At 40.6% G+C, this 27,508-nt stretch overlaps 1 protein-coding gene across 1 annotated transcript; it reads left to right on the top strand.

Moving 5' to 3' along the window:
- Positions 1 to 603: 603 nt before the first annotated feature.
- LOC122698369 (aurora kinase A and ninein interacting protein) lies at positions 604 to 27,034 on the top strand. The gene is made up of 3 exons (XM_043909292.1): positions 604 to 780; positions 24,350 to 24,491; positions 25,965 to 27,034. The coding sequence occupies exons 1-3, from the start codon at positions 694 to 696 to the stop codon at positions 26,807 to 26,809; spliced, it is 1,074 nt and encodes a 357-aa protein (XP_043765227.1). The 5' UTR covers positions 604 to 693; the 3' UTR covers positions 26,810 to 27,034.
- The last annotated feature ends 474 nt before the right edge of the window (positions 27,035 to 27,508 follow it).

Below are 27,508 nucleotides of genomic sequence, written 5' to 3'. Positions count from 1 at the left end.
GTTCCTAGGTGTTCCTAGGCTTCCTAGATGTTCCTTGGCTTCCCAGGTGGCACTAGTGGTAAAGAACCCCCCTGCCAATGCAGGTAGGCCATAAGAGACACGGGTTTGATCTCTGGGTCAGAAAGACCCCCTAGAGGAGGAAATGGCAACCCACTCCAGTATTCTTGTCTGGAGAATCCCATGGACAGAGGAGCCTGGCTGGTTGCGGTCCATAGGGTCGCAAAGAGTCGGATACGACTGAAGCGACTAAGTATGCATAAGAACTCAGCGATAAGACAAGGAAAAGCTCTGATGGTTATGAGTAAGAGAGTGCAATTAACTTGACAAGAAAATGCATATTCCCTGTGCAGCGTCGCGAACGCGTTCACACAGCACAGTTCCGGAATACAACTTTTGGATAAGAAAGCAAAAAAAAAAAAAGAAAGCCAGAAAAACCTGGCCTTGGTAATCCGCTCCACGCCTCACCGTTGTACTGGTTGAGGCGTGAGACCCGAAGAGCTGGGGAAAGGGGGCGGGGCTTTGGCCGGGGCGGAGCTGACGCTGAGGGCGGTGCCTGCGCCGGGGAGGTCGCGGCGTAGCTCCGCCCCCAGCGTTGGCGGGAGATTCGAACGTCTGCCGAGTCTCTGATGGCGGTTGCGTGAAGTGGCTCGAGCTTCCAGTGGGTATCCTGTTGGCTTGGTCTTCTCAGCGGCCATGAGGCGCAGAGGCCCGGAGAAGGAGGAGGAGGAGGCCTGCGGCGTGTGGCTGGACGCCGCGGCGCTGAAGAGGCGGAAAGCGCAGGTGGGTCGTTGCGGGGGAGAGAGGGTGGTTCGGGAGGGCCTAGGAGCCCAAAGGCGTGTGAAGAGAGGCGTTTGGGTGAACCTGGGGATGATGGAGGTAGAGTCGGGGGCGAGAACGAACATATTTGGCAGTTGAGGGGAGAGAGGGGCCGGAGTCTGAAAAAGGCTGAAAAATGGGATTTGGGAAGGGTGGAGAGAAGAAAATGGGATAGGAAGGCTGACAGGCAGGTTGGGTGGGGCGGCATGTGAAGAGGCTGGGACAGCGAGGTTTCGAGGTGAGGGAGAGGTTGGAGAGAAAATGTGCTTTGAGGAGCGTAATGGAGCAGACAGGCTCCTTAACGTAGAATGCCTGCGAGAAGGTAGCAGAGGCTCAAGTACGCGGAGGGGTGGGTACGGATGCAAAGGGAAGTTCTCGCCGGAAGGGTCAGAACTGGTCAGGGGAGGAAAAAAAAAATAGAAGAAAGGAAAAACAGAAAAAATAGTGAGCATCCACTGGATGCCACACACTGTATTAAGTATTAATATGTATTCTTTGTATCATCATCTTTATGGGAATAAGGAGACTGAAGTTAATTATGCCAGGTTCAACCAACTAGGAGAATTAGAAATCACACACAGGTTTGGCACATATGCAAGATTCTGTTAGTCATTACAAAGAAACAAAAGTATGAGATAATAATATTTACTGTTTATTGAGCATTTAAGCCAACTTTGTGCCGAGTATTTCTGATGAGTTATTTTGTTTGGTACAATTCTGTGTAGTAGTAATATAATGATAACCATTTACAAATGAAAAACAGGCTCAAAACAGATACTTAGGGCAGAATTCTTGCTCTGAAGTTGGTTACAGTCTTGTGGAGAAAAGAAAAAGGTTGTACAGGTAAAAGCAATATGTAACTTACTGTTTCCTATGTGTCAGGCACTCAGCTGGAACATTACATGCCTTATCAATGGCTGGTACTTAAAAGTAGGTACTGTCATTATCTCTGTTTTATAGATGAAAAAATTGAGGCTTGGGTTTAGAAATTTGCCTAAGTGAGCAGGGGTTCAGGCTCAGTTCTAACTGCTGCAAAGGCCAGTGCTCTTAACCATTGTGAGGCAATATGTGTCCAGATGAGTGGTTTCCAAAGAAATGTGATTTTCTAGGTCAGAGAGATTATCATGACTTGAGGTGATCAGGGATGATTTAACTGAGCAGGTGGAAAGGAATTTGAGACTGGAAGGGTATGCTGGATTTGGGTGTTTTGGGCAGTAGTCCAAAGACCAGGTGGCTAACCTAATCTAAACCATTTATTAGAGTCTTTCCTGTAGGTTAACTACAACCTGCTGAACAAAATCAATTGAGGACCATTAAAGTGTCTTACAACTAAAGTTATTTTTAACAAATGAATCACTTCCTTAAAAAAATTTTTTTAAACATAAAAATCTTCTTGGAGTAGGTAATATATTCATGTGGTAATTTAAAATGTTCAGCATATGCAGTGAATTTATCTAACATTTATAACCTTTCCCTGTCTCAGAGGCCACAACTTTCTTGGGTATCCTTCCAGAGATAACCTGTGCATCTACAAGCAAATGCATAACTATTCTTTTAAATAGTAGCATCATATATATTGTTCTGCAACTTGCTTATTTCACTCACTGTATCTTAAGGATTATTTCATATGGTTCACAGAAAGCTGCTTCATTCATTTTAAGGACTACATAGCATTCTGTTATGAAATAGTATCCATTATATGCAATAATAATGTCTTAATCAGTTAAGCTGCCATAACAGAATACCATAGACTGGGTGGCTTAAACCAACAGAATTAATTTTTTCATTGTTCTGGGGGCTGGAAGTCTGAGATCAGAGTGCCAGTATGGTTGGATTCTGGTGAGGACTTCCTGGCTTGAAAACAGCTGCCTTATTCCTGTGTCCTCAAGTGGTCTTTTCTTGGTGTGTATGTGTGTGTGTAGAGAAAGACAGATATATATGCATGTGCTTGACCTGAAGCCACAAGAAGGCTAGTGTTGCTGAAGCAGAGTGAGCCAACCAGGAGTAGATGAGATCTAAAGAGTGTGAGAGAGCATATGTGGCCAAATAATGTCATGTGGGTATTAGAGCCTCAACATACGAATTTTGGAGTACACAATTCAGCCATCGCAAGTATATATATGCTGTGCTTATTCGCTCAGTCACGTCCGACTCTTTGTGACCCCATGGAATGTAGCCCACCAGATTCTCCAGGCAAGAATACTGGAGTGGATTGCCATGCTCTCCTCCAGGGAATCTTCCCAAACCAGGGGTCAAACCCAGGTCTCCCACATCGCAGGCGGATTCTTTACTGTCTGAGTCACAGGGAAGCCCACAAGTATATATAGTATTTATATTTACCAGTATTTTCTTGATAAAAAGCTGTCTCTAATCTTTTGCTATTAAAAACACTTATGAAGAGTTTTATACACACATCCTTTTGTACATACGCAAATAAATCATCTGCAGGATCAATTTCTAGAAATGAGATCACTCGTTAAAGAATATATGTTTTTAAAATTAAGAACATAAAAAAAATAAAGAACATGAAACATGTAACCTTGTTTAGTAAATACAAAAATCTTTCTTCTTTCCAGTAGTTAAAATGTAGATCACTTTAGAAATCGGAAACATATTTCCTGTAGCACAGGAGTTCTTGAGAGAGAGGCTGTGTCAGCCTTTTTTTTTTTTTTGTTAACTATGTTCGTTGAATTAGCAAAGTTATCATGCTTCCTTGTCAACTTTTTTGCTCTTCTCTAGTGTGTGAATGAGTATGCTCCAAAAATAGGAGTTTTGTCTTATTATAGCATAGATAGCATGGTGACCTTTTCCCCCACATAATAGGGGAAAAGGGTAATTAATGGGTGGTAGGGAAATAAACATATTTATCAAAAATGACCAAAGTGTGCAGTGGGTATTTTTTACTTCTGGAGTTAGGAATAACCCATTTATACTTTTAGAATAAATACATTCTTGAATGATGTGAGATGGATGGGAAATCTATGTACCAGTGTATTAGAGAGAAGTAGAAGAGAGCTAGGAGAGAAAAAGGGAATATCCCTCAGGGAAGAGGAGAATCAATATTTGTTTCTTTGTCTGTCACTCTGACACTCCAAATCACACCTTTTCCTTTGGTAATGTTATGATCAAAACATTTGTTTGTTGATCTAGTGCATGGCAGGAGTCCTGTCTCCAGGATCTCTAGACCCTTTACTTTCCTCTGATTTCTGAAGGCCTGGACCTTATGACTGTAGTCACTGACACCATTTCCCCTTCTTGTTATTTTATTCCTAAAGATACTTTTATAAACTTTTGTTCTTCCACTAGTTCCACTATTTCCTGTTCCTCTGATGTTAAGATTTCCAGCCCAAAGCAAAGTCGTAAAGATTCCCTTTTACAGGATGTAGAATCCTGCTTCTTCCTAGATTAGCTATCCTATAGGCCTGATTGAATTTTAATGGCAAATGTCAATGAAAAATTAATAGTCAATTTAAGAAAGGGAAAATTTTATTTGAGCCAGATTGAGGATTATAATCTGGGAGACAGTTTTTCAGAAAGCTCTGAGGACCCCATTAGCAGATGAATGGATAAGGAAGCTGTGGTACATATACACCATGGAATATTACTCAGCCGTTAAAAAGAATTCATTTGAATCAGTCCTAATGAGATGGATGAAACTGGAGCCCATTATACAGAGTGAAGTAAGCCAGAAAGATAAAGAACATTACAGCATACTAACACATATATATGGAATTTAGAAAGATGGTAATGATAACCCTATATGCAAAACAGAAAAAGAGACACAGAAATACAGAACAGACTTTTGAACTCTGTGGGAGAAGGTGAGGGTGGAGGAATCGGGTGGAGAGGGAGGTGGGAGGGGGGATCGGGATGGGGAATACGTGTAAATCTATGGCTGATTCATATCAATGTATGACAAAACCCACTGAAATGTTGTGAAGTAATTAGCCTCCAACTAATAAAAAAAAAAAAATAATAATAATAATAAAAAAAAAAAGAAAGCTCTGAGGACTATTCCTCCTATAGAGGTCAAGGCAAGGTTATATAAGTTTTTGAGACAAATGATTATATGCAAAGTAATAAATTGAGTTTACATAGTGTAACAGGACGAGTAGTGGGTTATTGTGGCCCAGTACAGGATTGAGGAAGAAGTGTTATCTCCTAAGGAGTTACCTTGCTGGTGCCAGAAAGAAATTGCTTCTTTTTGGTGAGTAGGCATTCCTGTGTTTTCTAAGTTACTGTATAATGCAGATGCACAATACATACTAAAGGGGAGGGGTAGTGGCTCAGATGGGCAGAGAGAGAATTTTATGTTTAAAATTTTTCTTGTCCTACCCTAAAAATATTTTTATTTCATCACGGAGATAGGGATGGATAGGCAGTAGCCAGTGACCAGTGTTTGAGAAAGCATACCCCTTCCCATTTGATCCCTAGGCAGAACTGTCTTGTGATACTGTGATTTATAAGAAAAATATATTTGGTTATTCAGCTGACCAAAATGTATTTCTCATATATATTTGGTGTTTGCAGTTCTTGGCTCACAGCTCCTAAAAACCCTTGGAATTGCCTGTGTTATGAGTGATAATAGTGTCTTTTATATTTAATGAGGTGATTTTTGGAAAGCCCTTATATAACCTAAGGATGAACTGGTTGCCAGGAAAACCATTCATGTGATTAGAGGGTTGGAACTTTCACTCTCCCTATTCCCCTACCTCTCCGGAGGGGAGAAGGACTGGATATTGAGTTCAGTTGCCAGTGGCCATTGATTAAATCAATCATGTCTTTGTGAAAGTGAAAGTCGCTCAGTTGTCTCTGACTCTTTGGTACCCCATGGACTGTATAGTCCATGGAATTCTTCAGGCCAGAATATTGGAGTGGGTAGCTGTTCCCTTCTCCAGGGGATCTTCCCAATCCAGGGATCAAACCCAGGTCTACTGCATTGCAGGCAGATTCTTTACCATCTGAGCCACCAGGGAAGCCCTGTATGAAATGAAGCCTCCATTAAAAACCCAAATGGACAAGATTTGGAGAGTGTTCAGGTTGAACATGTGGAGGTGCAGGGAGAGTGGTATGCCTAGAGAGGGCATGGAAGCTTCATACCCTTTCCCACATACCTTGCCTTATGCATCTCTTCTATCTGGCTCTTCTGAGTTATATCCTTGTATAATAAATGATTGATCTAGCAATTAAAATGTTTCTGTGAATTCTGTGAGCCACTCTAGCAAATTAATTGAACCCAAGGAGGAGGTGTGGGAACCTCAGATCTACAGTCAGCTGGTCAGAGTGGTTAATAACCTGGACTTGGGATTGGCATCCTGAGTAGGAGGGGATTTGTTAGAACCCCTAACCTATAGCCAATTGGTCAAAGATACAGGAGATAGATAAATAAGTGTATTTATATATGTTCCCCACAAATGAGATTATATCAGACAGTTTGTTCTACTGCTCACCTTTTACTGAATACATGATGGAGCACTTTCCATGTGAGACATACGGGTTTTAGTATGGATTTTTTAAAAGGTCATTTTAAGTTACATGATTTTCAAATGTGGTGTTTTAACTATATTGTCTCTATATTAAAATATTGAGAAAATTGTCTAACAAAGGTTTTTCTATACATTAAAGAGGTATAAAGATTAGCATTTGGTTTGTATATTTGCTCTCTTATATTTGCTGTTTCTTAAGTATATTATGTTTAAAGTATCATTATAACTTAGAAAATAATTTATATTTCTTCTTCATCTATATTGCAGTTTAGTTCTTTATCCTTGGAATGTAGCAGAGAAGTGGACATAACTAAGAGGAAGATAGAAATGCAAAGATACCAGAAATCTTGGCTGAGTCATCAGTGGTTTCTCCTTCAGTCTTGGAGGAAAACTGAATGCCACTCTGACATTCTACAACTTTATTAACTTTCAGTCCATCAGCAAATCCTCTGGGTTGTGCCTTCAGATATGGTTAGAATTCCATAATTTCCTACTATTTCTATTGCTGTCACCTTCGCTAGCTGGTAAGAGGCAGAGTTTCCCTTTGCTCACTGTTTGGTTTAGAACCGAAGAGTGGTTTCCTATCTTTTCAGTTCATTTCAGTCGCTCAGTCCTATCTGACTCTTTGTGACCCCATCGACTGCAGCACGCCAGACTTCCCTGTCCATCACCAACTCCTGGAGCTTACTCAAACTTATGTCCATCGAGTTGGTGATGCCATCCAACCATCTCATCCTGTGTCATCCCCTTCTCCTGCCTTCAATCTTTCCCAGCATCAGGGTCTTTTCAGTTGAGTCAGTTCTTTGCATCATGTGGCCAAAGTATTGGAGCTTTAGCATCAGTGCTTCCAATGAATATTCAGGACTGATTTCCTTTAGAATTGACTGGTTTGATCTTCTTGCTGTCCAAGGGACTCTCAAGAGTCTTCAACACCACAGTTCAAAAGCATCAGTTCTTTGGTTCTCAGCCTTCTTTATGGTCCAACTCTCATATCCATACGTGACTACTGGAAAAACCATACCTTTGACTATACATACCTTTGTCGGTAAAGTAATGTCTCCACTTTTTAATATGCTGTCTAGGTTTGTCATAGCTTTTCTTCCAAGGAGCAATCATCTTTTAATTTCATGGCTGCAGTCACCATCTGCAGTGATTTTTGGAGCCTAGGAAGATAAAGTCTGTCACTGTTTCCATTGTTTCTCCATCTGTTTGCCATGAAGTGATGGAACTGGATGCCATGGTCTTCGTTTTTTGAATGTTGAGTTTAAGCCAACTTTTTCACTTTCCTCTTTCACTTTCATCAGGAGACTCTCTAGTTCCTCTTTGCTTTCTGCCATAAGGGTGGTGTCATCTGCATATCTGAGGTTACTGATATTTCTCCCTGCAGTCTTGATTCCAGCTTGTGCTTTGTCCAGTCCAGCATTTCACATGATGTACTCTGTGTATAGGTTAAATAATCAAGGTGACAATATAGAGCGTTGATGTACTCGTTTCCCAGTTTGGAATCAGTCCGTTGTTCTTATCTTCTAGTAAAAACCAAAATCTTTTTAATGCCCATAAGGCACCAGCTGGCTGTGTATGCCCTCTTATGCTTTTTAGACCTCATCTACTCTTCTCTCTGCCTCTGCTCCAACCATATTGGCATTGTTGTCCTTCAAGCCAAGAACACCCGTGTTTAGGCTTTTTATATACTTGTACCTGAAATGCAAAGGGATTAGAGAGCCACATCGCTCTGCTCCTTCATTTGTTCAGATGTCAACAGAGGTTTTTCTTAACCACACTTCCCCTTATCCACTACTCTCCATACTTCTAACGCCTTAATCTTGCTTTCTTTTTCTGCATGGTACTTTTTACCATTAGACATATGCTTTATATTTACTTGTTCATTTATTATCTTTCTTCCCCTACTGGAATGAAAGTTCCTTTAGGCAGTCCTTCAGAAACTTTCTGGCATAATAGGGACTCAGTAAATATTTTGAATGAGCAAAGGAGTGAATGAATTAATCTACCTGGTGGGCTTTGCTTTCAGAAATACAAATGGAATGGAGCAGTGGATGGTAGCTGGGAGAACTTTGAAGAGAGCACTAATGAAAGCTTAACGAGTTCTTAAGGAACTGTTTCTAGATGTATGATTGCCTTTGAGAAGGCTGTGGGTGAAGGCTTAAAGGAAAATGAGAAAAATCTTGGCAACACTGTTGGCTATAGTAGAGTGGAAGGTAGAAAATGTACGTAATGAACTGGATGATATGTGCTGTGCTGTGCTGTGCTTAGTCACTCAGTCATGTCTGACTTTGCAACCCCATGGACTATAGCCCACCAGGCGCCTCTGTCCATAGGGATTCTCCAGGCAAGATGACTGGAGTGGGTTGCCATTCCCTCCTCCAGACTCCTGGTTGCAATGCTTTAAATTTTGTTTGTTTTTTAATTGAGGTATAGTCAATTTACAGTATTACACTGGTTTCAGGTATGTAACAGTGATTCAGAATTTTTATAGATTAACTATTTGTAGTTATTATCAAATATTTGCTATATTCCCGGTATAGTACAATATACCCTTGTAGCATATTTATTTTATACATAGTAGTTGATATCTCTTCCGCCCAGTGATGCCCTCTCTCAGTGCCTACCATCTTACTTGGGTTTCTTTTACCTTGGACGTGGGGTATCTCCTCTTGGCTGCCACTCCTAACCTTGGACGTGCGGTATATTCTCTCGTCCACTCCTGCACCGAACAGCCACCGCTCCTAGGCTCAATAAAGGACAGAAATGGTATGGACCTAACAGAAGCAGAAGATATTAAGAAGAGGTGGCAAGAATACACAGAAGAACTGTACAAAAAAGATCTTCATGACCCAGATAATCATGATGGTGGGATCACTCACCTAGAGCCAGACATCCTAGAATGTGAAGTCAAGTGGGCCTTAGGAAGCCTCACTATGAGCGAAGCTAGTGGAGGTGATGGAATTCCAGTTGAGCTATTTCAAATCCTAAAGATGATGCTGTGAAAGTGCTGTATTCAATATGCCAGCAAATTTGGAAAACTCAGAAGTGGCCACAGGGCTGGAAAAGGTCAGTTTTCATTCCAATCCCAAAGAAAGGCAATGCCAAAGAATGCTCAAACTACCGCACAGTTGCACCCATCTCACACGCTAGTAAAATAATGCTCAAAATTCTCCAAGCCAGGCTTCAGCAATATGTGAACTGTGAACTTCCAGATGTTCAAGCTGGTTTTAGAAAAGGTAGAGGAACCAGAGATCGAATTGCCAACATCCGCTGGATCATGGAAAAAAGCAAGAGAGTTCCAGAATAACATCTATTTCTGCTTTATTGACTATGCCAAAGCCTTTGACTGTGTGGATCACAATAAACTGGAAAATTCTTAAAGAGATGAGCATACCAGACCACCTGACCTGCCTCCTGAGAAATCTGTATGCAGGTCAGGAAGCAACAGTTAGAACTGGACATGGAACAACAGACTGGTTCCAAATAGGAAAAGGAGCAGTCAAGGTTGTATATTGTCACCCTGCTTATTTGACTTATGTGCAGAGTACATCATGAGAAACGCTGGGCTGGAAGAAGCACAAGCTGGAATCAAGATTGCCGGGAGAAATGTCGGGAGCTGCCGGGATGTGCCCAGACCGTGACAAGGTCACAGGACGAGAGAGGAACCTGCAAGGCAGCTCTTCCCCTCGGGGTTGCCCTGGGGGCCCAATATGTCCCCTTTCTCTTTCTGTCTTACTGTTATTGGATTTCCTGCTACTTCTTGGGAATGTAACATATGGTGACCAGGCCTCCCCAGAAAAGTCCAATCCTACTAAGAAAGATCCCCCAAGGCTGAGGCCTACTCTCCCTCCTGGGCATTGGGAACCTTATGCCCAACCAGGAATGAAAGGCCTGTTCAGGTTTGTGACAGACCATCCACCATGCAAGTGGTGTTATGCTTGGGAGGGCATCGGAAATGCTCATGATTGCTTCAGCCCAGGACATGACCGTAAGCACTGTACCAAGCCAAAAAGGAAAAGGCCACAACCATAGATCGGCTGCTTGTTTAGAAGATTATAATGTTCTAGATTAGAAAAGAGTAGAGGCATTTAGATTCAGAAGTAGATGTACGATAGGTTAATGTTCTTTGGTCAAGAGGGTTTTCATTGTTGCTATTTCAGTGCTGCTATTTGTCCATTGTTTCCTTTAAACAACATGGAATATTACGGGTATTTTTGTAGAATTGGAAAATATGTAGCATAGGATTTCAATAGTATAGAAGATTTATATTAACCAGCCTCACTGCCATTACCTCAATATTAATAGAGGTGTTTTGCTGCTTCATAGTTAAATATTGTAGTCTGAGGTTTTGTGGTCTTAGACAAAAATATCAAGGTTTTCTCATGGTACTATTCTCAGAAATGTCAAACATGTTTTTCATAATCCTTCCCATGTATTGTTTTATTGTCCAAAGAATTTATATTATATTTAGATTCTATGGAACATTGTTTTTGGCAGAGTGAAAATGTTAGGCCATTGAGGCAACAAGACTAATGTACAGAACATTCAAGGAAAAAACCCTGTCATCAGGATTGTTCCAGATGAAATCACTGGGAAAGATATGAGGGAAAAATATTTACGGAAGTATGAAACCAATATCTGATGTAACATAGGGGATGGTAAGGGGGAGGCAAGAAAAATAATTCTATATAATCTGAGCTGTTAAAAAAATAAAGGTAGACGAGCTCTTGTATTGCAACCAGAGTCCATGCACTTCTCTCCGATGCCACTCATCCCTTGGGTATTCCTGGACCCGTCGGGGCTGAACTTCGGCAGAGAAATATCAATAACCTCAGATATACAGATGACACCACCCTTATGGCAGAAAGTGAAGAAGAACTAAAGAGCCTCTTGAAAGTGAAAGAGGAGAGTGAAAAAGTTGACTTAAAGCTCAGTGTTCAGAAAACTAAGATCATGGCATCTGGTCCCATCACTTCATGGCAAATAGATGGGGAAACACTGGAAACAGTGGCTGACTTTATTTTTTAGGGCTCCAAAATCACTGCAGATGGTGATTGCAGCCATGAAATTAAAAGACTCTTACTCCTTGGAAGGAAAGTTATGACCAACCTAGACAGCATATTAAAAAGCAGGGACATTACTTTGTCAACAAAGGTCCGTCTAGTCAAAGCTATGGTTTTTCCAGTAGTCCTGTATGGATGTTGAGAGTTGGATGGTGAAGAAAGCTGAGTGCTGAAGAATTGATGCTTTTGAACTGTGGTGTTGAAGACTCTTGAGAGTCCCTTGGACTGCAAGGACATCCAACCAGTCCATTCTAAAGGAGATCAGTCCTGGGTGTTCATTGGAGGGACTGATGTTGAAGCTGAAACTCCAATACTTTGGCCACCTGATGTGAAGAGCTGACTCATTTGAAAAGACCCTGATGCTGGGAAAGATTGAGGGCAGGAGGAGAAGAGGACAATAGAGGATGAGATGGTTGGATGGCATCACTGACTCAATGGAGATGAGTTTGAGTAACTCCAGGAGTTGGTGATGGACAGGCAGGCCTGGCTTGCTGCAGTTCTTGGGGTCTCAAAGAGTCAGGCATGACTGAGTGACTGAACTGAACTGAATCCTTTACTCCTGTCTTGCCATTCCCTCCTTCTCTCTGCCCGTTGGTGACCACTAGTTTGTTCTCTATATTGTCTTTTTTTTCTTTTGTTGTTGTTGTTATGTTCACTAGTTTGTTTTACTTTTTAGATTCCACATATATGTGATAGAACATGGTATTTGTCTTTCTCTGTCTCACTTGTTTCACTAAGCATAATACCCTCCAGGTTCATTCTTATTGCAGATGGCAAAATTTCATTCTTTTTTGAATGAGTAGTGTTCCGTGTGTGTGTGTAGGCCATACTGCTTGTCTTATGGGATCTTAAGTTCACTGACCAGGGATTGAACCTGAGGCCAGGGCAGTGGAAGCACTGAGTCCTAACCACTGGACCTCCAGGGAACTCCCCCATTGTGTGTGTGTGTATATACACATACACCACATCTTCTTTATCCATTCCTCTGTTGATGGACACTTAGGTTTCTTCCATATCTTGGCAGGTGTAAATGCTGCTATGAACATTGGGGTGCATGTATCTTTTTGAATCTGAGTTTTCACCTTTTCCAGATATATGCCTAGGAGTGGGATTGCTGGATCATATGGTAGCTCTAGCCTTAGTTTTTTAAAGGAACCTCCATTTTATTTTCCACTGTGGCTGTATCAATTTGCATTTTCACTAACAGTGAACAGGGGTTTCCTTTTCTCCACATCCTTGCCAACATTTATTTGTAGTCTTTTTGATGGTAGCCATTTTGATAGATGTGAGGGGCCATCTCATTTGTGGTTTTAATTTGCCTGTCTCTGATGATTAACGATGTTGAGCATCTTTTCATTTGCCTTTTGGCCGTTTGTTTGTCTTCTTTGGAAAAAGATCTGTTCAGGTCTCCTGCCCATTAAAAATATTTTTTTAATCATTTTATTTTAAATATTTAATTTGAAAAATTAAAAAATTTGTTTATTTATTTTCATTGCTTTGGCCATGTCATGCAGCATGTGGAATCTTAGTTACCTGAACAGGAACCTGACTTGTGCCCCTTGCATTAGAAGCACAGATTCTTAATCACTGGACACCAGGGAAATCCTCTCCCCATTTTCTAATTGGATTTTTTGTTTTTTTGATACCGAGTTGTTCTGGGAGTTGGTGATGGACAGGGAGGCATGGCATGCTGCGATTCATGGGGTCGCAAAGAGTCTGACACGACTGAGTGACTGAAGTGACTGACTGTATGAGCTATTTATATATTTTTAGATATTAGCCCCTTATTGGTCATTATCATTTGCAAATTCATTTTGTTGATGGTTTCCTTTGCTGTGCAAAACTTTAAAATTTAATTAGGTTACATTTGTTTATTTTTGCTTATGTTTCTTTTGCCTTAGGAGACAGACCAGAAAAAGTGCATTGCTATGATTTGTCACAGAGTGTTCTGGCTGTGTTTTTTTTTTCCTATGAGTTTTAGGAAAATCTGTGGATTGCCTTGGGTATTGTGGTCATTTTAATAATACTAAAATGAATTTAATAATTTTATTAAAAATGAATTTAATAATATTAAATTCTTCCAATCCATGAGCACAATTTATCTTTCCATCTGTTTATGTCATCTTCAATTTCTTTCATCAGCATTGTATGGTTTCTGAGTATAAATCTTTCACTTCCTTAGGTAGGTTTATTACTAGATATTTTATTAAATTTGATGTGATTGTAAATGTTTCCTTAATTTGTCTTTCTGATAATTCATTGTTAGTGTATAAAAATGCCAACAGATTTCTGTTTATTAATTTTGTATCCTACGACTTTACCCAGTTTATTGATGAGCTCTTGTATTTTTTTGGTGGCAGTTTTAGGATTTTCTGTGTATTGTATAATGACATCTACTAACAGTGACAGTTTTACTTCTTTCTTTCCAGTTTGGCTCTCTTTTATTTCTCTTTCTTACCTGATTGCTTTGGCTAGGACTTTTAGTGCTATGTTGAATAAAAGTGGTGAGAGTGGACATCCTTGTCTTGTTCCTGATTTTAGAGAAATGCTTTCAGCTTTTCACCATTGAGTATGATGTTGGTTGTGGGCTTATCATATAAAGCCTTTATTATGTTGAGCTATGTTCCCTGTATATACGTTGCTGGAGAGTTTTGTCATAACTGGATATTGAATTTTGTCAGTCTCTTTCTTTATCTGTTGAGATGATTATATGGTTTTTATTCTTCAGCTTGTTAATATAGTGTATAATATTGATTTTTCAGATATTGAACCAACCTTGCATCCCTAGGATAAAATCCACTTTATCACTGTGTATTGTTGGACTTGGTTTGCTGTTAATTTGTTGAGGATTTTTGTGTCTATGTTCACCAGTGATATTGGCCTGTAATTTTTTTCCTGTGTGTTATCTTTGTCTGGTTTTTGTATCAGGATGATGCTGGCCTCATACAATAAGTTTGTGTTTTCTTTCTCTGCAGTTTTTTGGAATAATTTGAGGATAGGTGTTAATGTTTGGTAAAATTCACCTGTGAAGCCATATGGTCTTGAACTTTTTTTTTGGTTGCACTGTGCGGCAAGCGGGATCTCAGTCCCCTGACCAGGGGTTGGACTCCTGTTCCCTGCATTAGGTGCACAGAGTCTTAGCCACTGGACTGCCAGGCAAGTTCCTGGACTTTTGTTTGGTGGGATCGTTCTTATTACTGATTCAACTTCATTACTGGTAATTAGTTTGTTCATATTTTCTGTTTCTTCCTGGTTCTGTCTTGGGAAATTGTATATTTCTAGGAATTTGTCCATTTTTTCTAGGTTGTCCATTTTAACCTTTTTATTTTATGTTAGCGTGTCGCTGATTGACAATGTGTTAGTTTCAGGTATACAGCAAAGTGATTCAGTTATACATATACTTATATCTATTCTTTTTCGAATTATTTTCCCATTTAGATTGTTACATAATATTGATCAGAGTTCCCTGTACTATAAGTAGGTTCTTGTTGGTTATTCATTTTAAATAAAGCAATGTGTACATGTCAATCTCAAACTCCCTGTCTGTCCCCCTACCCCATACTCTCCCCCTGGTAACCATAAGTTCTTTCTCTAAATCTGTGAGTTTGTTTCTGTTTTGTAAAAAAAGTTCATTTGTATAATTTTTTTAAGATTCTGCATATAAGCAAAATCCGTATGAAATTTCTTTTTCTCTGACTTACTTCACTCAGTATGACGGTCTCTGGATCCAGACACGTCTTTGCAAATGGCACTATTTCATTCCTTTTTATGGCTAATATTCCATTTTATATATGTATCACATCTTCTTTATCCATTCCTCTGTCGAGGGACATTTAGGTTTTCATTCAAAATGTCAAAATGTCATTAAATTCGTTCTAAGAGAGACTAAAGAGGAAGGGGTGACTTGATGATGATGTTCCCTGTGATTCTAGAAGTGGGAAGACATGCCCTGGGAAACATAAAGGAAGCATTTCAAAAAGAACTAAATACAGTCATGTATTTCAAAGATGTCACATTATATGGAAAGTGATATTTCATACACAGATTCAAGACCAGAGTAACCATTATGAAAAAAAGAAGTTGGATCAAATTATGTACTAGGCTTGAAGACATATGAGTCATTAAAAAAGGAATTAATAAATTGGTTTAAAAGTAGAACTTGAAACCAAACTTGCAGATAAATTATCAGAAGAGATAGGATAGAATGAGGGCTAAACAGAATTTAAATTCTATGGCAGCATGGAAACATTTTCTAATAATAAGAAAGGTGACACATATGACCCTAGATTTGCTTTGCTACCAGAGTTGTGAGTATAAGAAAGGATCATTCTTGGGGTGACTAGCAGCACCCCTCCAAAAAAGCATCATTCTCATAGGAATACATCATAGGGAATCCTTGTTATATAGCAAGAGTAGCAGGAACTCTATAGTTGAAGTCAGTTTTCCCTTCTACCACTCTGAAAGAAGCAAACAACTGGGCCATGAATGTTATATACCAAAGGACTAGAGAATCTTTGGTTTTGGAGGGAATGTGTCTCTTGAAGTTAGGTTCTTTGTTGCATTCTTATAGGGTAAAAAACTGTTAATATGTAGGCTGAGGTTTACTAAGGGGTTTGCTCCTGTAGGAACCCTATGCCTGATAGATAGGCTTTCTTATATTAATACTATGTAATGTATAATATGTACAGGGGCTGCTTTTATTTTGAAGTAGGTATCATCAGCTGAAAAACTTTGTACCTGAGTCCTTCTCAGTCCCAGGTGACCGGTCTCAGAGTCTTAACAGTCTCCTGAGATAAATTTAAATGCTTGAAGTGATGGACTTTCTGAGAGGTCTGTACCTGGGGCAGTATTACTCCTGACATCACTCTGACCTAAGGAAGGAATCTTTCTAATCCTGCTCAGTATGGCCGATTGGTAAAAAGCTTGTTCCAGATGTTTTACTAATTGAAGTCTAACTGTTTTCTGATATCTGTAGTTTTCTGTAAGTCATCTTCAGAGGATTCAGCATACATGCAGTAGTTTAAATAACTGTTACTAGTTTGTCTGTTTTTCCCTTAAGCTGTAACCTTTACCAGAGTAGAAACACTGTTTTGTTCATCTCTGTTTCCCCAGTACCTAGTACACAGGTATTATTAATGCACATTATTTCACATATCTTGCATGTGTGTCTCATACAATTTAGATAGCCATGTGCCTGCTTCGGGTTCCTCATTGCATGGTGGCCAGATTCCAAGTGTCAGCATCTCAAGAAAGCAAGGCAAAGTACATGATATTTTTATGACCCAGTTTTAGAAATCACGTAGTGTTACTTCTGTCATACTTTATTGGTCAGGCAGCCATAACGTTCTTGACAAATTCAAGGTGAGGGAATATGGCTCCCACCACTTGATGGGAAAAGTAGCAAGGTCAGATTATAAGAAGAACATGTGAAATGATCATCTTTTTATTGATGTTTTTTAGTCACTTCGTTGTGTCCGACTCTTTGTGACCCTATGGACTGAAGCATGCCAGACTTCCCTGTCCTTCGCCATCTCCTGGAGCTTGCTCAAACTCATGTCCATTGAGTCAGTGATGCCATCCAACTTCTGTCCAACCATCTCGTCTTCTGTTGTCCCCTTCTCCTACTGCCTTCAATCTTTCTAGCATCAGGGCATTTTCTAATGAGTCGTCTCTTTGCATCAGGTAGCCAAAATGTTGGAGCTACAGCTTTAGCATCAATCCTTCCAATGAGTATTCATTTCCTTTTAGGATTGACTGGTTTGATCTCCTTGCAGTTCAAGGGACTCTTAAGAGTCTTCTCCAACACCACAGTTCAAAAGCATCAATTGTTTGATGCTCAGCTTTCTTTATAGTCCAACTCTCATATCCATACATGACTACTGGAAAAAACCATAGGTTTGATTATATGGACCTTTGCTGGCAAAGTGATGTCACTGCTTTTCAATATGCTGTCTTGATTTGTCATTGATCACTTAGGAAGGCTTCCTTAACTCTCCTTGCTATTCTTTGGAACTCTGCATTCAGACTGGTATATCTTTCCTTTTTCCCTTGGCCTTTGACTTCTCCTTTTCTCAGCTATTTGTAAGGCTTCCTCAGACAGACCATTTTGCCTTTTTGCATTTCTTTTTCTTGGGCATGGTTTTGATCACCGCCTCCTGTATAATGTTAGGAACCTCCATCCCTAGTTCTTCAGGCAGTCTATCAGATCTAATCCCTTGAATCTATTTGTCTCTTCCACTGTATAATCGTAAGGGATTTGATGTAGGTCATATCTGAATGGCCTAGTGGTTTCCCCTACTTTCTTCAATTTAAGTCTGAATTTCGCATTAAGGAGTTCATGATCTGAGCCACAGTTAGCTTCTGGTTTTGTTTTTGCTGACTGTATAGAGGTTCTCCATTTTTGGCTGCAAAGAATATAATCAATCTGATTTCAGTATTGACCATCTGGTGATGTTCATGTGTAGAGTTGTCTCTTATGTTGTTGGAAGAGGGTGTTTGCTGTGGCCAGTTCATTCTCTTGGCAGAACTGTTAGCCTTTGCCCTGCTTCATTTTGAATTCCAAGGCAAAACTTGGCTGTTACTCCGGATATCTCTTGACTTGCTTCTTTTGCATTCCAGTCCCCTATGGTGAGTCCCTTGGACTGCAAGGAGATCCAACCAGTCCGTTCTAAAGGAAGTCAGTCCTGAATATTCATTGGAAGGACTGATGCTGAAGCTGAAACTCCAGTACTTTGGCTACCTGATGCGAAGAACTGACTCATTTGAAAAGACCCTGATGCTGGGAAAGATTGAAGGCAGGAGGAGAAGGGGACAACAGAAGATCAGGTGGTTGGATGGCATCACCAACTCAATGGACATGAGTTTGAGTAAGCTCCAGGAGTTGGTGACGGACAGGGAAGCCTGGCATGCTGTAGCTCATGGGGTTGTAGAGTTGGATATGACTGAGCAACTGAACTGATTATGAAAAGAACATCTTTTTTTGGTGTTAGTTCTAGAAGGTCTTGTAGATCTTCATAGAACCGTTCAGCTTCTTTGGCATTAATGGTTGGGTCATAGACTTGGATTACTGTGATACTGAATGGTTTGCCTTGGAAACGAACAGAGATCATTCTGTCATTTTTGAAATTGTACCAAAGTACTGCATTTTGGACTCTTTCATTGACTATGAGGGCTACTCCATTTCTTCTAAGGGATTCTTGCCCACAGTAGTAGATATAATGGTCATCTGAATTAAAGTCACCCATTCCTGTCATAGCTTTTCTTCCAAGGAGCAAGCGTCTTTTAATTTCATGGCTGCTGTCACCATCTGCAGTGATTTTGGAGCCCAAGGAAATAAAATCTGTCATTGTTTCCGTTGTTTCCCCATCTGTTTGCCATGAAGTGATGGGACCGGATGCCTTGATCTTCATTTTTTTAATGTTGAGTTTTAAGCTAGCTTTTTCACTTTTCTCTTTCACCTTCATCAAGAGGCTCTTTAGTTCTTCTTCAATTTCTGCCATAAGGATGGTATCATCTGAATATCTGAGGTTATGGATATTTCTCCCTGGAATCTTGATTCCAGCTTGTCCTTCATTCAGCCTGGCATTTCGCATGATGTACTCTGCATATAAGTTAAATAAGCAGGGTAACAATATACAGCCTTGACATACTCCTTTCCCAATTTGCAACCAGTCCGTTGTTCTATGTCTGGTTCTGACTGTTGCTTCTTGACCTGCATACAGGTTTATCAGGAGGGAGGAAAGGTGGTCTGGTATTTCCATCTCTTTTAGAATTTTCCACAGTTTGTTGTGATCCACATAAAGGCTTTAGCGTAGTCAATGAAGCAGATGTTTTTCTGGAATTATCTTGCTTTTTTGATAATCCAGCAGATGTTGGCAATTTGATCTTTGGTTCCTCTCCCTTTTCTAAATCCAGCTTGAACATCTGGAAGTTCTTGGTTCACATACTGTTGAAGCCTAGCTTGAGCATTACTTTGCTAGCAGGTGAAATGAGTACAATTGTGTGGTAGTTTGAATATTCTTTGGTATTGTCTTTCTTTGGGATTGGAATGAAAACTTTTTCCAGTCCTGTGGCCACTGCTAAGTTTTCCAAATTTGCTGGCATATTGAGTGCAGCACTTTCACAGCATCATCTTTTAGGATTTGAAATAGCTCAGCTGGAATTCCTTCACCTCCACAGCTTTGTTCATAGTGATGCTTCCTAAGGCCCACTTGACTTCACACTCTAGGATGTCTGGCTCTAGGTGAGTTACCACACCATCGTGGTCATCTGGGTCCAAAATGCAGTACTTGGGTACTTTTTATCGGCATCTTTGAAAAAGACAGTCACAGTTTTTTGTAGTTTGCAGCAAATTTGAAAAAGTTGGGGCTATTATTTCTAAGTATATTTTTGGCTGTCTTTCACCTTGTTTTTTGGAATTCTTGTTAAACGTATGCTTGATATCCCACAGACTGTTAATAATTTATTCTTTTCAGTTTCTCACTCTGCTTCATTTTTGGATTGTTTATATCACTATGACTTCAGGTCCCACTGTTTGTTTGTTTTTTTTCCTGTAGTCTCTATAATCTATTAAGCCCATCTAGTGAATGTTTCATAACTTCTATTTCTTTCATTATTTTCACATTTTCCTTTAAATCCTTGAGCATATTTAAAGTTTGCTAACTCTGTCATTCTTGATACACACACACACCCATATGTGTGTGTATATGTATATGTGTGTATATATATACATGTGTATACATATATGTACATGTACATATATGTATACATATATACATATGGGCCTACAACTCAGCTTGCAGTTCCCTGGACCTTAATTCCCTTACCAGGGAGTGAACTCAGTTCCTCAGTAGTGAAAGGGTGAAGTCCTAACTACTAAACTGCCAGGGAATTCCCAGTCATCCCTGGTTTTTCTGAGTCTGTTTCCATTAACTGATCCTCCACTCCACCCCCACCTCCCCATTATGGATTATTTTCGTGCATTTTACATATCTAGCAATTTTTTGTTGGGTGCTCGACCATGGTTCTACATTGCTGGGGTTCTACATTTTGTTGTCTTTAAAGAACATTGAAATTTGTTTTGGCAGATAGTTACTTGCTAATCACCTTGCTTTTTTTAAAAAAAAAGTATTTATTTTTGGCTGTACTAGTCTTCATTGATGCATTGACTTTTCCTCTAGTTGCAGGGTGGAGGCTACTCTCTAGTTGTGGTGCAAAGGCTTCTCCTTGCTGTGGCTTCTTTTGTTGTGGAGCACAGGTTCTAGGGTGCACAGGCTACTGTAGTTGCGGCTCCTGGGCTCTGCAGCACAGGCTTAATCAAGTAGTTGTGGCGCATGGGCTTAGCTGCTCCTTGGCATGTGGTATCTTCCTGAATCAGGAATCGAATCCATGTCTCCTGCATTGGCAGGTGGCTTCTTTGCCACTGAGCCACCAGGGTAGTCCCAGTCAGCTCGCTTTTAAGCTTTGTTAGGACTGGTTAATTCAACAAACATGAACTTGGGCAAACTCTGGGTGATAATGAGGGACAAGGCAACCTGGTGTGCTGCAATCCATGGGGTTGCTAAGAGTCAGACATGACTTGGTGACTGAAAAACAATAGCAGGACAGGTTTGGAATAGTTTTTGTTCTGGGCCCAGTTTAGAATTGCTAAGGGGTGAATGAAGTTGTTCAGTCATGTCCGACTCTTGCGACCCCATGGACTGTAGCCTACCAGCTCCTCCATCCATGGGATTTTCCAGGCAAGAGTACTGGAGTGGGCTGCCACTTCCTTCTCCAGGGATCAAACCCGGATCTACTGCGTTTCAGGCAGGCGCTTTACCTTCTGAGCCACCAGGGCTGATCCTTCTACTAATTCTGCTAAATGTCACTGATGTTAAAAAGGTCTTTCTAGGAAGAAATGTCTCTTTAGGTCTTCCACCCATTTTTTGATTGGGTTTTTTTTTGATATTGAGCTCCATGAGCTGTTTGTATATTTGGAGATTGGTCTTTTGTCTGTTGATTTGTTTGCATATGTTTTCTCCCATTCTGAGAGTTGTCTTTTCATCTTATTTATGGTTTCCTTTGCTGTGCAAAAGCTTTTAAGTTTAATTAGGTTCCATTTGTTTATTTTTGTTTTTGTTTCATTACTCTAGGAGGTAGGTTGAAAAAGATCTTGCTGTGGTTTATGTCAGAGTTTATTTCCTGTTTTCCTCTAAGAGTTTTATAATGTCCAGTCTTACATTTAGGTCTTTAATCCAAGTATCATATATTAACACATATATGTAGAATCTAGAAAAATGGTATAGATGAACCTATTTCCAGGGCAGGAATAGAGATGCAGATGTAGAGAATGGATGTGTGGACACAGGAGTAAGGTGAGGGCGGGGATGAATTGGGAGATTAGGATTGACATATATACACTACCATGTGTAAAACAGATAGCTAATGGGATCCTTCTGTATAGCACAGGGAAATCAGCTTGGTGCTCTGTGATGACCTAGATGGGTGGGATAGGGGTGTGGGTGGGAGGGAGGTCCAAGAGGGAGGAGTTATATGGCTCAAACAGTAAAGAATCAGCCTGCAGTGCAGGAGACCTGGGTTGGGCAGATCCCTTGGAGAAGGAAATGGCCACCCGCTCCAGTACTCTTGTCTGGAGAATTTCATGGACAGAGGAGCCTGGTGGGCTACAGTAAATGGGGTCACGAAGAGTCAGACCCAACTGAGCGACTAACACTCTCACTTCTCACTTAGTTGTACAGCAGAAACTAACAACACTGGAAAGCAATTCTACTCCAATTTAAAAAAAAAGTGCTTCTACGTTGGCTAGTGAGAACCCTCCCAGCCCTGTGTGAGCTCTAGGAATTGTTCACCTTGCGCTTCCTGGCATTTTTCGTCTGACCTCATGGTGTTTTGCCTACCACACAGGTGGGTCTGTTTTCAGTAATGAACTGAAGGGCTCTCTGTGTAGATTTCTGGATGTGCTTCTCTGTGCTGCAAATCCCAGCCACCTCGTCTTTCTCCAGACTCCAGTCTTAGGCTGCTCAATTCATCAAGACTGCAGTGCTCTGCCTGGGTACCTCTCTACATACAGTGCAGTCTGACAAGTGCTACCTAGGGCCATCCAGAGTTCACCTTATTTTTCCTGCTTTCGGGGATCACAATCCTGCACTGCCTGTTATCCATCATCCAAAATCAGTTGTTTCTGTATCTGATTCAGTTTTCTAGTTTTGTATGGTGGAAGGAAATACTCCATATTAATACTACAAGTCAGAGTATGAATTTTATGCCCAGGATTTTCCAAATGTTAAAATGAAGTCAACTTTGGGCTAGAATTAATAATTTGGGTTCATATTTCAGGCCTACTTCCAAATTGGTACATTGTTGTTCATTTGCTAAGTTGTGTCTGGCTTTGCGAACCCATGGACTGCAGCATGCCAGGCTTTCTTTCAGTCTCCTGGAGTTTGCTGAAACTCATGTCTATTGAGTTGGTGATGCCATCCAACTTCTGTCCAACCATCTGGTCCTCTGTTGTCCCCTTCTCCTCTTGCGTTAATCTTTCCCAGCATCAGAATCTTTTCCAATTAGTCAGCTCTTTGCATCAGGTGGCCAAAGTATTGGAGCTTCAGCATCAATCCTTCCAATGAATATTCAGGGTTGATTTCCTTTAGGATGGACTGGTTAGATTTTGCAGTCCATGGGACTCTCAAGAGTATTCTGCAGCACCAGAGTTTGAAAGCATCATTTCTTTGGTGCTCAGCCTTCTTTGTGGTCTCTTAAATCCATACATGACTGCTGGAAAAACCATAGCTTTGACTATATGGACCTTTGTTGGCAAAGTGGTGTCTCTGCTTTTTAATATGCTGTCTAGGTTTGTCATAGCTTTTCTTCCAAGGGGCAAGCGTCTCCTTGTCAAGCGGGCCTTAGGAAGAATTACTACAAACAAAACTAGTGGAGGTGATGGAATTCCAGCTGAGCTATTTCAAATCCTAAAAGATGATGCTGTTAAACTGCTGTGCCAGCAAATTTGGAAAACTCAGCAGTGGCCACAGGACTGGGAAAGGTTAGTTTTCATTCCAATCCCAAAGGCAGTGACAAAGAATGTTCAAACTACTGTTCAAATGAGCTCGTTTTGCGTGCTAGCAAGGTAATGCTCAAAATCCTTCCAGCTACACTTCAACAGTATGTGAAACTGGTACATGGATATTGGCAAATCTCATTCTGTCTTTGACTTTCACAGCCAAATTGAATATAATCCTACTTTCCCTACTTTTTGGGCATTCCACAATAAGCAAATGGAATCAAAACCAAATCACAAATAAAGGAGCATGGGATGAGTGTAAGTGTAGTGAGATTTGTGCTGCTTCATTGCTCCTCTTACTAACAGCCAGCTATTATTAAATGTTGTCTATGTATGAAAATTGTGTAAACCTTTTATGTGAATTAACTCACCAATCCTCATAACCGCCCTGTGGGCTTGGTACTGTTATTGTCTCCATTTCACAGATGAGAATGATACAGAGATCAAACAACTTCTAGAGGGTCATGCAGCTAATGGGCTGTGGCGAAACTGGTGCTGATTTGAGCAGAAGCTCTGTGACTCGGGAGCCATGCTGTTAAACCACTATGTGACTATTTGAAAACTACTGAAAATGAACAAACTGCTGCTGATGTAGAATCACAAATTATCTTTAAATATAAAGGAGAGAATATCATCTGTGGAATCCCTTCAATAAATCCTGTTTAGTCAGCCAGCCTGATTTCCACAGGGAAGCAGAAAGAATGGGCTAGAATTGGAATATATGATTCTTGAGGAAAAACAGACACCATCAGTATGGCAGAAAATGGTGGAAGGTGAGGTACAGCCAAAACTAGAGAAGAGTATATGTGGAGTCCAAAAGATCTAGTGTGGTTCCAAGAGGGCAACTGGTGTTTATTGAGTCTTTCCTGTCTAGTAGCTGTCTTGATATTAATCGTTTCTATTATTCTTTTTCTCCCCTTCCTTAGACACATTTAATCAAGTCAAGCACCAAAATGTTAACACTCCTTCCTGGAGAGAGAAAGGCTAAAATTTCTTTTACTCAAAGAAGCTGTCCATCTGCAGGCACTCGGCAGACCAGCATTGCTTCCTTCCTCACCTTGCAGCCAGGTATGGTGAGCACACTGGAAGCAGTCAGGGTGCAAAGGGGAGTGCACTCGTCTTTCCAAGCTGGAGCACTTATGAGAAGCGGTGTCACCAGTGCTTTGTGTTAGACTTAGCTGACTCACTAGATGAGTTATAAAGCACAAGGAAGCATCGTCTTTTGAAAAGCAATGTATACGTGCTTTTACAAACATGCTTTTCTGGTTCTATTTATCAGTCTAAAATTATATATTGGTATTCTCTGACAGAGCAGTGAGGAAGGGTATACTTGAGGACTGGGGGTGCAGAGGGGAGCCATTAGTAAGGTATATGTATTAGTAAGGTATATGTCTTGATTGGCTACAGTTAGTAGTCTGTATAAGATTAACTGATAATTGATATGTCTATATGAAGCTTCTCAAATTAATCAAAGTTCAAAGGTGTTTCTTTTCTTAGAAAGCTTGGCTTGTGTCTCATCATTCCTTGGCAATTCTTTGTTTGCATGTTCCTCTTTGGGGACCAGCTGCCTCAGAGCAGGCAGGGGCTTACAGAGCAGGATTCTTGTCAGTTGAAGGGTGCCGGGAAGAGTTCTAATTCTTGGTGCAATTCCCAGGATTGCTTTGCCTTAGCCTTCAAAATGCTTTCTCCCTACCAGAAACAAAAACTTAAAACAATCTTTTGCTTTAAGCAACGAGTGCAGATTTTTTCAAAACCACTTTCCAATTCAAAATTCTTGTATATTCTATATAGTCTGTATTGAAATCTTAGACAAAGTTGAGAACTCTTTTAAAACAATTTCTGTAGTATTTTCTTGGAGAAGGAAAGAAGAAAGTTATCAGCTTTGTTTATAATTAGATCTTGGCATCATTTGTGGTGGAGTAGGAATTTCATGTTTCATTTATCCTTAAGGCAGACAGGATCCATTCCACACCTGATAAAACATACAATCTGGACACTAATAATTTTTTAAATTATCCTGTCTACTGATTGACTTAGCAAATAATTGTATCTTTATTCCCTTTTCCATGAAATATTTGGGGAGTGGGAGACCTACATTCTGTCAGAAGATTTCTGAGTTGGCTGGTTAATGTGATCTCTGAGACTATATATAAATGGTATATATTGAACATGTTTCTCAAAGGATAATATCCAGGAGTAATATTTGGCTAGCATCACTATTTAGAAGAAACTACATGTTAAATAAAAAACAAAAGCAAAACTGATCAGCCCTATTGTGTTAAACAAACCCATAACATGAAAATGCAACTGGAAGAGTAGGCTGTGGTCATTACATGCCAAGTTTGACTTCATTAGGTAGGTCAAAGGAAGCACCTATATATTTGAGAAGGAGAATATAAGAGCTGTGTTTTAGAACAGAGATTGAAAGCAGGAAGATCAAAGGTAGTTATGGTAGCTGATACTGATTACAGAAAAAGCCACCTAAATCCTACTCAGGTGGATTTTTCCTGCAGAATAATATTTGTTCATCTCTTTTACTAGGAAAGACAAATGGTGCTGACCAGAGGAGTGTTTCATCTCATTCAGAAAGTCAGACCAGCAAAGAGTCTAAGGAAGACACAACCCAGTTGGAACATCTGACCCAGGGCCTGGCGGATGACTTCATGGCACCCCCTTTAGTCACTTCAACCCCTGCATACATCCAGGAAGCTGGACTTTCTCCTCAGTCTCTCAAGGCTTCTTGCCACCATGGAATAGAAACCCCATGCTTGACTGTGCTGTCTTTGTTCCGGCCTGATACCTCAATCTGTGCTGGAGAGAGTAAGGCCTCACTGGCCTGCACCTTCGCCCAGGACCTGGAGAGTTCTTGCTTGCTGGACCAAAAGGAGGGAGAGGATTCTTCCTGTGAAAGGGAATGGCTTCATGGATCTAAGAAAAATAATTATCAGAGTGTGGAGAGACACAGTAAAACTGGGCACAAGGGCCATCAGCTCTTGGATAAGAGTAACTTGGAAAATGTGTCTGCCAAAAGAAACAGGCAGGCCCCTGTCCTTCAAACATACAAGGGTTCCCGGAGTGGAGCAAACACAAAGGCAGTGAAACAAAGCCCTTGTCCTATTCCTGAGTTTTCCTGGGACAGTGAAAGGAATGACAAGGACTCCTGGAGTCAGCTTTTCACTGAGGATTCTCAGGGCCAGCGGGTCATTGCCCACAACTCTAGAGCTCCTTTCCGAGATGTAACCAATGACCAAAATCAGGGCTATGGGCAGGTCCCTAATAGCCCTTGGGCTCAGTGCCAGGACAGGACCACCCAGTTCAATCTGCAGCCTGATTCGCTCTTTACCCAGGACTCTGAAGGTAATCAAGTTATCAGGCACCAAGCCTAAATGTCTTTGTGAGGGTTTGGGGGTTTGTTTCTAAAAGTACCTAGAAATGACATGTAAGAAAGCATCTTCAGGGGGTGAGTATGTTTGAGTAGGGGAATGTAAGATCTTTGTTTTAGAAAAGTCATTCAGGAGAATGATCTTTGGTAGGAGGGAGGAGTGGGATGAGGCTGTAGTTATTGAGCATTTTCTTTGTGTCAGTAAAGCAGGTGGCACCACTTGTTGAGATAGTGTGATTGGCTTCATGTCTTGCCCTGAGGATGAGGTGGCTGGTGAACTCCCTGCAGGAGTTGTGGTGAGCACTGAAGGGGCAGGGCGGGTACTCATCCCTCCACTAGAGCCTGCCATGCAGCCTGCACAGAGGCACCTCTTTGCCCTTACAGATGCTTCTGATTTGGAAGCTGCTGCTTATGGATGTGTGTTTTTCTAATCTTTGGCTGTAATCTTACCCACTCAACCTAAGCTTGTCACCATTATTCTTGACACTTTTTTGAGTGATGTTAGGCAATTCTCCCAGACCCAGGCATACAGGGGCAGGGAGGATAGACAGAGAAGTAGAATGATTAGGTAGTTTTGTTATTTTATTTTTGTGGTAACTTTACAGCATTTTAAGGTTATATATGTTTAAACATCTCCCTGAAAAGGGCTGACTTATAATGAACTAAACGTGACTGTATCATTCTTCTACTACAAGGTGGGAGA

The sequence above is a fragment of the Cervus elaphus genome, chromosome 8 (assembly GCF_910594005.1).
Source record: "Cervus elaphus chromosome 8, mCerEla1.1, whole genome shotgun sequence".
In the NCBI taxonomy this organism is placed as follows: Eukaryota; Metazoa; Chordata; class Mammalia; order Artiodactyla; family Cervidae; genus Cervus; species Cervus elaphus.
The sequence above is the reverse complement of the archived record's forward strand: the minus strand, read 5'-3'. Positions and strand labels throughout refer to the sequence as shown.

Coding starts and splice junctions, on each gene's coding strand:
- LOC122698369 (XM_043909292.1), top strand. CDS start 694: ATGAGGCGCAGAGGCCCGGAGAAGGAGGAGGAGGAGGCCTGCGGCGTG. Junction 781..24,349: donor TGAAGAGGCGGAAAGCGCAG/GTGGGTCGTTGC, acceptor CCCCTTCCTTAG/ACACATTTAATCAAGTCAAG. Junction 24,492..25,964: donor CTTCCTCACCTTGCAGCCAG/GTATGGTGAGCA, acceptor CTCTTTTACTAG/GAAAGACAAATGGTGCTGAC.